At 49.5% G+C, this 9,586-nt stretch overlaps 2 protein-coding genes across 2 annotated transcripts in view; both read right to left on the reverse strand.

Moving 5' to 3' along the window:
• Nucleotides 1–2,974: 2,974 nt before the first annotated feature.
• Nucleotides 2,975–4,075, reverse strand: gpr132b (G protein-coupled receptor 132b). The gene has a single exon (XM_061091933.1). It carries the CDS (start codon nucleotides 4,073–4,075, stop codon nucleotides 2,993–2,995), a length of 1,083 nt encoding a protein of 360 aa, XP_060947916.1. The 3' UTR covers nucleotides 2,975–2,992.
• Nucleotides 4,076–5,349: 1,274 nt separating this feature from the next.
• Nucleotides 5,350–9,586, reverse strand: part of vipas39 (VPS33B interacting protein, apical-basolateral polarity regulator, spe-39 homolog) — a 7,318-nt gene continuing 3,081 nt past the window's right edge. Inside the window, exons 7-19 of the mRNA XM_061091223.1 lie at nucleotides 8,789–8,845; nucleotides 8,608–8,700; nucleotides 8,483–8,516; nucleotides 7,851–7,953; nucleotides 6,977–7,004; nucleotides 6,812–6,885; nucleotides 6,632–6,707; nucleotides 6,416–6,550; nucleotides 6,295–6,336; nucleotides 6,008–6,184; nucleotides 5,846–5,935; nucleotides 5,660–5,764; nucleotides 5,350–5,587 (exon numbers count right to left, since the gene is read on the reverse strand). Of these exons, the coding sequence (XP_060947206.1) occupies nucleotides 5,567–5,587; nucleotides 5,660–5,764; nucleotides 5,846–5,935; nucleotides 6,008–6,184; nucleotides 6,295–6,336; nucleotides 6,416–6,550; nucleotides 6,632–6,707; nucleotides 6,812–6,885; nucleotides 6,977–7,004; nucleotides 7,851–7,953; nucleotides 8,483–8,516; nucleotides 8,608–8,700; nucleotides 8,789–8,845 (1,035 nt within the window). The 3' untranslated portion in view covers nucleotides 5,350–5,566. The remainder of the gene's footprint in view (nucleotides 5,588–5,659; nucleotides 5,765–5,845; nucleotides 5,936–6,007; nucleotides 6,185–6,294; nucleotides 6,337–6,415; nucleotides 6,551–6,631; nucleotides 6,708–6,811; nucleotides 6,886–6,976; nucleotides 7,005–7,850; nucleotides 7,954–8,482; nucleotides 8,517–8,607; nucleotides 8,701–8,788; nucleotides 8,846–9,586) is intronic.

Consider the following 9,586-nt stretch of genomic DNA (forward strand, 5'->3'; position numbering starts at 1 on the left):
CACTATTTACACCAGTTCACCCTGTTTACACCAGTTCACACCATGTTTACACCAGTTCACACCATGTTTACACCAGTTCACACACTTTTTACACCAGTTCACACCATGTTTACACCAGTTCACACACTTTTTACACCAGTTCACACCATGTTTACACCAGTTCACACCATGTTTACACCAGTTCACATTATTTCGACAGTTCACTACATGTTTACACCAGTTCACACACTGTTTACACCAGTTCACATTATTTACACCAGTTCACACTATTTACACCAGTTCACACACTTTTTACACCAGTTCACACACTGTTTACACCAGTTCACATTATTTACACCAGTTCACACTATTTACACCAGTTCACACACTGTTCCCTAGGGTTGGGAATCGAAACTCTGTTCCAAATTAGAACCGGGTAATTTCGGTTCTGCTTATCGTTTCTAAAGTGCAAAGACGCTGTATGTATCTTCCAGGACCTGCCGACGTCACGCACCACGTAGCAGCATGTAGGCTAACGTGGCTAAGATGAGCAGAAGTCAGTTTGCACATCGGAGCTGAACAGTCGAGGCCGCACAGCGTTCGATGTCCTGCGGTCCCGAGTGTGTCCTCTAAGCTCGGAGCTTCAAACAAGACGTACAACAAGCAGCCTGTTAATATCCACAAATGGCTCAGCTGCTACTGATTTGTTATAGAATGAGATTATTATTATTTATCACAGTTCTTAAAGGTGACAATTATTGATGTAACATTAGTTTACAGAGCCAGAACGTTTTCTTCTCATTATCCATAGAAACAACCTTGTGTTGTTTAGTTCATTTAATGTATTTTCAACATTATCTCAGTTTCTACTCATTAAGAGACATCGAGTCTGAGATGAGTTGTGTAATGTGGCCTGTCTACCACTAGGTGTTACCCCTGCTGTGTAACATGAAGCACAGCTTCTGGGCATCGCTCCTATAAAGATAGGATCCAAACATTTGACCTCTTTTATTTTACTGAGGATTAAACTGTTGTTTAATAAAAATCAGAGAACAAACATCCAGAGGAAACAGTTCCAGCTGCTAAATGCAGGAAGAACATCTGGTGAAACATCTGGGATCATTGTGAAGACAAAGTAAATGTGTCAAGCTTTACAAACTAATATTTGATTAATTCTGTTTTTGAGATCAAAGGTGTGATGTCACTGGCTCCTCCTCCTTCTGGCTGATGTCACAGGTGATGGTTCAAGGTGGAGAAGACACGATTTATCAAATGTACACACAACTTCCTGTTCACACAACTTCCTGTTCACACCCACAACTTCCTGTTCACACACACACACACACACACACACACACACACACACACACACACACACACACACACACACACACACACACACACACACACACACACACACACACACACACAGGATGTGTTGTCTACAATTATTCTGAATAAGTTTGAAACAAACGTGATCACTATAATAATAATTTACTGTTTTATTAAATCGTCTGATTACAAAAAGAAAACAAAAGACTTTAAATTTACAGATCTCCCGAGGATGAACACTGTCAGAACAAACCGGACCAGTAGAGTCCAGAAGGGACCAGTAGAGTCCAGAAGGATCAGTAGAGTCCAGACGGATCAGTAGAGTCCAGAAGGATCAGTAGAGTCCAGACGGATCAGTAGAGTCCAGAAGGATCAGTAGAGTCCAGAAGGATCAGTAGAGTCCAGACGGATCAGTAGAGTCCAGAAGGATCAGTAGAGTCCAGAAGGGACCAGTAGAGTCCAGACGGGATCAGTAGAGTCCAGAAGGATCAGTAGAGTCCAGAAGGATCAGTAGAGTCCAGAAGGGACCAGAAGGGTCCAGACGGGATCAGTAGAGTCCAGACGGGACCAGTAGAGTCCAGAAGGATCAGTAGAGTCCAGAAGGATCAGTAGAGTCCAGAAGGATCAGTAGAGTCCAGAAGGGACCAGTAGAGTCCAGACGGGATCAGTAGAGTCCAGAAGGATCAGTAGAGTCCAGAAGGGACCAGTAGAGTCCAGACGGGATCAGTAGAGTCCAGAAGGATCAGTAGAGTCCAGAAGGATCAGTAGAGTCCAGAAGGGACCAGAAGGGTCCAGACGGGATCAGTAGAGTCCAGACGGGACCAGTAGAGTCCAGAAGGGACCAGTAGAGTCCAGACGGGATCAGTAGAGTCCAGAAGGATCAGTAGAGTCCAGAAGGATCAGTAGAGTCCAGAAGGGACCAGAAGGGTCCAGACGGGATCAGTAGAGTCCAGACGGGACCAGTAGAGTCCAGAAGGGACCAGTAGAGTCCAGACGGGATCAGTAGAGTCCAGACGGGATCAGTAGAGTCCAGAATGGACCAGTAGAGTCCAGAAGGATCAGTAGAGTCCAGAAGGATCAGTAGAGTCCATAAGGGACCAGTAGAGTCCAGAAGGGACCAGTAGAGTCCAGACGGGATCAGTAGAGTCCAGACGGGACCAGTTGAGTCCAGACGGGACCAGTAGAGTCCAGAAGGATCAGTAGAGTCCAGAAGGATCAGTAGAGTCCAGAAGGATCAGTAGAGTCCAGAAGAATCAGTAGAGTCCAGAAGGGACCAGTAGAGTCCAGAAGGATCAGTAGAGTCCAGAAGGGACCAGTAGAGTCCAGACGGGATCAGTAGAGTCCAGAAGGGACCAGTTGAGTCCAGAAGGATCAGTTGAGTCCAGAAGGGACCAGTTGAGTCCAGACGGGACCAGTAGAGTCCAGAAGGATCAGTAGAGTCCAGAAGGGACCAGTAGAGTCCAGACGGGATCAGTAGAGTCCAGACGGGATCAGTAGAGTCCAGACGGGATCAGTAGAGTCCAGAAGGATCAGTAGAGTCCAGAAGGATCAGTAGAGTCCAGAAGGGACCAGTAGAGTCCAGAAGGGACCAGTAGAGTCCAGACGGGATCAGTAGAGTCCAGAAGGATCAGTAGAGTCCAGAAGGGACCAGTAGAGTCCAGAAGGGACCAGGAAGGTTCTGTTAGGAGACCGGAGGCTGTCCTCCTTGTTGCTCCTCGGTTGCTGCATTCAGCTCTGACGAGTTCTTGTTGGACTGGATCTGGATCCGGCTGCTGTCGGATCTTGGTCTCAGACGAGCTTGGTCACAGACCTGCGCCAGGCCTCGGCTCAGCTCTTTGCGGATGTTCTCACTGGACAGGACGTAGAGGATGGGGTTGATGGCGCTGTTGACGGTGGCGAGGCCGAGGGAGATGGTGTAGGGGGTGTAGACCGCCTCCTCGAACCGGCAGGTGGCGTCCTGCGGCTGAGTGAAGTGGAACATGACGGCCCTGACCAGCAGAATCAGATGGTACGGGGCGAAGCAGACCAGGAACAGGATGACCACGGCCAGAGCCAACCAGCGGACCCGCTCTTTCTGCTCCTGCCGCAGCCCCGTGCTGCGCTGCACGTTGACCAGGACGCCGCGGTTCGTCGCCATCAGCAGCAGCAGCGGGAGCAAGAAGCCGACTATGAAGCGCGCGTAGTTGAAGCCCATCACGGTCGGACTGCTCTGACTGGGCTCGAAGCAGCGCTGGTCTCCCTCGCCAGCGTCGCCCTCACTCATGGCGAAGACAGGAAGGTGCCCGACCGCGACCAGCAGCACGATGGCGAGGGCGATGAGCACGGCGAGGCGCTGCCTCCGCAGACCTCGGGACTCCACGCTGTAGACCACGGCCACGTAGCGGTCGCAGGAGATGCAGCAGAGCAGGAAGATGCTGATGTACATGTTGTTGAAGAAGATGTAGCCTGTGAGCTTACACGTGGCCGAGCTCCAGGGCCACACGTGACCTCGGCTCACGTAGTGCGCCCACAGCGGCAGCGTGAGCAGGTAGGTGAGGTCGCACAGCGACAGGCTCCACAGGTAAACACCCAACACGTTCTTCCTGCACACCTGCAGCCAGGTGAGGTAGAGGGTCAGCAGGTTGGCAGGCAGCCCGACCAGCAGCACCACGCTGTACAGCAGAACCAGCGGCAGGCGGCCATCGTCGTACGGCAGCTCGCACGCCAACACGGAACTGTGGTTGTTCATCAGAGAAACTGAGTCGGTCACAGGAAGCTGGTGCATGATGCCTGCAGAGGAACAGAGGAACAGAGGTCAGCAGCTGCAGAACATCTGGTTTATACAAAGTTCTGTCCGTCTCTCTTTATATTTTATTGATATTGTGTAAGACTCACAAACGACTGTGAAGAGTCTGTTGAGTTCTGATTGGCTGATTATCTCTGTGACCTCATTCAATTCAGTCCTGATCAATAATTTAACTTCATAAAGCTGTGACTGACAGCAGCGTCCAATCACATGCAGCGGATGCAGGGGGTGGGCGGGGCAGAGCTTTAATAATTCATAGTTGACCTCGTTACATCTGACATAAAAACACTGAATATTACAGAAACGTTGTTGCTATGGAAACATCGTAATGTGAAGTGGTAGAAAATGTACTTTTAAAGTAAATACATCTCAAATTCAAGTTAAACACTAGATTATAAATCACAAAAAAACATAAGTGTAAATAATCACAATATAACAAGAAGTATAATCATGGCTGTTGATGTAGATCAGAATTCAGTTTGTTATTGATTAGTTTGACATGTTTTTATAAAAAATGAATATTAACACCTTTAATTATATAGAATATATGGAAGCAGAGTTAAAGCAGTGATATTTATTTGAGTAGAGTCTCACCTCCGGCGTGCTTCCTCCCTCGTGCGGACGTGTGTGCTCAGCTTCCTGGGCGTCTTCTCTTTTGTCTGACTCGTCTGTGATGTCACATGACGTCTCGCCGAGCGGCGCACTCCAGATCACGTGACAACACACGGTCATTACTAATTTAAATTCATTAATAATCAACAACAATAACAGAATAGGAGGAAAAAAATGTGTCCATGTGCAAAAAGTTCTATAAACAGCATTTAAAACACACGTTGACATAAAATACACTTTCATTAAACAATTAAACTGATTGATAAAAAGTGTGTGTGTGTGTGTGTCTGTGCGTGTGCGTGTGTGTGTGTGTGTGTGTGTGGGCGTGTGTCTGTGCGTGTGTGTGTGTGTGTGTGTGCGTGTGTCTGTGCGTGTGTGTGTGTGGGCGGGGGGGTTCAGAGTGAAGGAGAAAGTGTCGCTCGGTGTTTGGATGGAAACAGATTCCACCACAGCCTCATAAACAGGAAGAGCTGTGGTCCCATGCAGAGGAACTGGAGTCTTCTGGTTCGGGCCTGAGGGACAACAGGGACTTCCTGTCTGACCTCTGACCTCTGACCTGTGACCTGAGGTCCAGGCGGGTTCCACTCAGCTCGTCTGCTGCAGGTCACAACTCCTCTACATGAACATGAGAAACATTCAAATCCATTTCACAGTTTTAAATAACTTTATTGTTCTTGCAAAAACAAACAAAACATTTTCTTGAAGGAATGTGATTGCGACGGGACGTTCCTGTTGTCATGGTGATGGACAGTCTTCAGGGCCACACCCTTCGGAGGCTGCATCTCCGTGTGTGTGGGGGGGGGGGCGGTGGCGGCTGCATGAGACCGGTCCGTCTCTGCGTTGTGGGGGGGGGGGGGGTCAGTTCTTCCAGCGGATTTGCTGAAAGAGAAGAAGAAACAATGAGGTCACATGAGGAACAGGATGAAGATGAGCGCCCCTCCTCTTCCTCACCGGGTTGTCCAGCAGCTCGTTGATCTTCTTCTCCTCGGCCGAACCTTTGTCCACCTTCCCTCGGTATCCTAGCAACAGCTTTCGGTCCTTCAGGTCCCGGTACGTCTGATTGGCCCACAGAAACATCACATGATTAGCAGAGAATCACCCGATCACAGGAAGTGACTCACGCTCGCCGGCGCTCACGTTGATGACGATGTCGTGACACTTCAGTTTCTGAGCCAGCCCGGTCCTGGTGTCGGCGTCCTCCACCAGGCCCACGTACTCCTGCAGCACCTGTCAATCACACGGCACAGCCGTAAGGCACCGCCCACTTCAGCTGGTTCCACGTTGGCCCCGCCTCCTCACCTGTGTGGGGGCGGAGTTCTTCTGCAGGATGTCCACGACTCGATGGAAGCCGAGAGGGGATTTCTTCTTGGTGAATCCGAGCCAGTTCCTGCAGGTGAACAGAGCGTCCACGTCCGACCACGCCTTCAGCTTCGCCCGCGCCGCCAGCGCCGTCACAAAGAACTGCTTCTCTGAAACCTGAGGTCGAGAGGCGCCGCTGAGACACGCACGCTACCACGCTCCACACGCAGGAGAGATTTACAATGTTTGACGGGTTTAAAGAATTCTGTAAAGACGGCGGCTCTCACCCTGAAGGTGTGGCGGATGTTCAGCGGACCGCTGTACGTCCCCTGACAAACACAAAACCTGCAGTTACTCCCTGGTCACTGGTTATGATATTTAACACGGACGTGTTCCTCTGGGACAGACCTCCGGCTCGTGGTAGTGGTAGAAGCAGCAGTAGTACAGCGTTGTGATCAGCGGCATGTTGAGGATCGAAGCTCTTCTGGGAAACTTCTGGAAGATTTCAGACTTCCCTCCGCGCTCTGCCTGCCCGTCTGCTGCCTAGCAACGAGACAGTTGTTTACTGTTGTCCTGAAGCGGCGATGAACAAACAAGATGTCAGGACGTGGATCAGGTTCGAACCTCGATGACGATCTGTCGCTCCAACAGAGTGAAGTGATCCTGAACGTGAGCCGAGTCCTCGGGAGAAAACGCCAGACTGGAACCAAACACACCACACGGACGTGGTCACGGGAAACACTCGACACCACCACGCCAGGATCTGACTGCAGTTCAGGCTACTGGCCTGCAGGGGTCACTCACCTGAGGCAGCTCTTCAGGAAGTCCCGCCTCTTGTTCTCATCTGCGATGCCCAGGTGTTCTTTGTACTGCAGCAGCTGTTTCCATGGAGACAGACGGGAAATGACATCAGCATCCTGTCAGACAAGATGATGTAGTGCAGGTGTGAGAGACGCGTGTCCTACGTACCACCATGTCCTCTGTCCTGCCCAGAGTCCTGTCGAGGTGTGAACACAGACACAGGTGTGAACAGACCAGGGAACCAGTGTAAAGTGGTGTGAACAGGTGCAAACAGGTGTGAACAGGTGTGAACAGGTGTGAACAGGTGCAAGTGTGAACAGGTGTGAACAGGTGTGAACAGGTGTGAACAGGTGCAAACAGGTGTGAATAGTTACAGGTGTGAACAGTTGCAAGTGTGAACAGTTACAGGTGTGAACAGGTGTGAACAGGTGTGAACAGGTGTGTATAGTTGCAAGTGTGAACAGGTGTGAACAGGTGTGAACAGGTGTGAACAGGTGTGAACAGTTGCAGGTGTGAACAGGTGTGAACAGGTGTGAACAGGTGTGAACAGGTGTGAACAGGTGCAGGTGTGAACAGGTGTGAACAGGTGTGAACAGGTGTGAACAGGTGCAGGTGTGAACAGTTGCAGGTGTGAACAGGTGTGAACAGGTGTGAACAGGTGTGAACAGGTGTGAACAGGTGTGAACAGGTGTGAACAGGTGTGAACAGTTGCAGGTGTGAACAGGTGTGAACAGGTGCAGGTGTGAACAGGTATGAACAGGTGCAGGTGTGAACAGTTGCAGGTGTGAACAGGTGTGAACAGGTGTGAACAGGTGTGAACAGGTGTGAACAGGTGTGAACAGTTGCAGGTGTGAACAGGTGTGAACAGGTGCAGGTGTGAACAGGTATGAACAGGTGTGAACAGGTGTGAACAGGTGTGAACAGTTGCAGGTGTGAACAGGTGTGAACAGGTGTGAACAGGTGTGAACAGGTGTGAACAGTTGCAGGTGTGAACAGGTGTGAACAGGTGCAGGTGTGACCAGGTGTGAACAGCTGAGCGCACCTGAGAAGCTCCAGCAGCAGCTTCTGGTCTCTGGTTTCAGTCAGATAGTGGATGAAATGTCTCAGAGCCGTTTGTCTGGACTCAAGCTCCCGAAACAAAACCTCTGAACACAAGAACACAGAGTCAGAGAACCGACCCAGGATCAGAACCGGTCCAGACCCCAGCTAAACAACCCAGGATCAAACCGGTCCAGGGTCTGAGCTGTCCGACCCAGGATCAGAACCGGTCCAGGGTCTGAGCTGTCCGACCCAGGATCAGAACCGGTCCAGACCCCAGCTGTCCGACCCAGGATCAGAACCGGTCCAGTGCCTGAGCTGACCGGCCCAGGATCAGAACCGGTCCAGACCCCAGCTAAACGACCCAGGATCAGAACCGGTCCAGGGTCTGAGCTGTCCGACCCAGGATCAGAACCGGTCCAGTGCCTGAGCTGACCGGCCCAGGATCAGAACCGGTCCAGACCCCAGATAAACAACCCAGGATCAAACCGGTCCAGGGTCTGAGCTGACCGACCCAGGATCAGAACCGGTCCAGACCCCAGCTAAACGACCCAGGATCAGAACCGGTCCAGTGTCTGAGCTGACCGACCCAGGATCAGAACCGGTCCAGGGTCTGAGCGATTGCAGCCGTCTCACCTTTACTCAGAGTCCTCTTCAAATAAATCAAGATCTGTGAAACACACATGGTCATTTGTCTGAATGAAGTTGTTGATAAAGTTTACAGATGATAGTTTCATGAATGTATTTGTAAATAAAGTTACAGCCGTGATAACGTTTCCATCGTGAGCGCTGACGGAGAAATCCAACAGCAGCAGTTTGTCCTGAAGAGACCGATACTTCTCCAGAGACACCGTCTGGAAACACAACGCAGGGAAAATACACAACTTGATATATTGTGTACTACACTTTACACTTAATACTACACTGTACAGGTATACTCGCCTTTCCTTGCTGCATTCTGTGAACTGTCTCCTCAGGCGACCAATCACTGACATAGTCCTGACATCCACACAATGACATCATCATTAGTGAGAACATACGACGTCTGGATAATCTGATGTCGCCAGATTACCAGTGTGTAACAGATTACCAGTGTGAAATCAGATTACCAGTGTGTAATCAGATTACCAGTGTGTAACAGATTACCTATGTGTAATGTGATTACAAGTGTGTCATCAGATTACCAGTGTGTCTTCAGATTACCAGTGTGTAACAGATTACCAGTGTGTCATCAGATTACCAGTGTGTAATCAGATTACCAGTGTGTAACAGATTACCTATGTGTAATGTGATTACCAGTGTGTCTTCAGATTACCAGTGTGTCTTCAGATTACCAGTGTGTAATCAGATTACCAGTGTGTAACAGATTACCAGTGTGTCATCAGATTACCAGTGTGTAATCAGATTACCAGTGTGTAACAGATTACCTATGTGTAATGTGATCACAAGTGTGTCATCAGATTACCAGTATGTAACAGATTACCAGTGTGTCATCAGATTACAAGTGTGTCATCAGATTACCAGTGTGTCGTCAGATTACCAGTGTGTCAGATTACCAGTGTGTAATGTGATTACAAGTGTGTCATCAGATTACCAGTGTGTCTTCAGATTACCAGTGTGTAATCAGATTACCAGTGTGTCGTCAGATTACCAGTGTGTAATGTGATTACAAGTGTGTCATCAGATTACCAGTATGTAACAGATTACAAGTGTGTCATCAGATTACCAGTGTGTAATCAG

The sequence above is a fragment of the Limanda limanda genome, chromosome 18 (genome assembly GCF_963576545.1).
Source record: "Limanda limanda chromosome 18, fLimLim1.1, whole genome shotgun sequence".
In the NCBI taxonomy this organism is placed as follows: Eukaryota; Metazoa; Chordata; class Actinopteri; order Pleuronectiformes; family Pleuronectidae; genus Limanda; species Limanda limanda.

Coding starts and splice junctions, on each gene's coding strand:
- gpr132b (XM_061091933.1), bottom strand. CDS start 4,075: ATGCACCAGCTTCCTGTGACCGACTCAGTTTCTCTGATGAACAACCAC.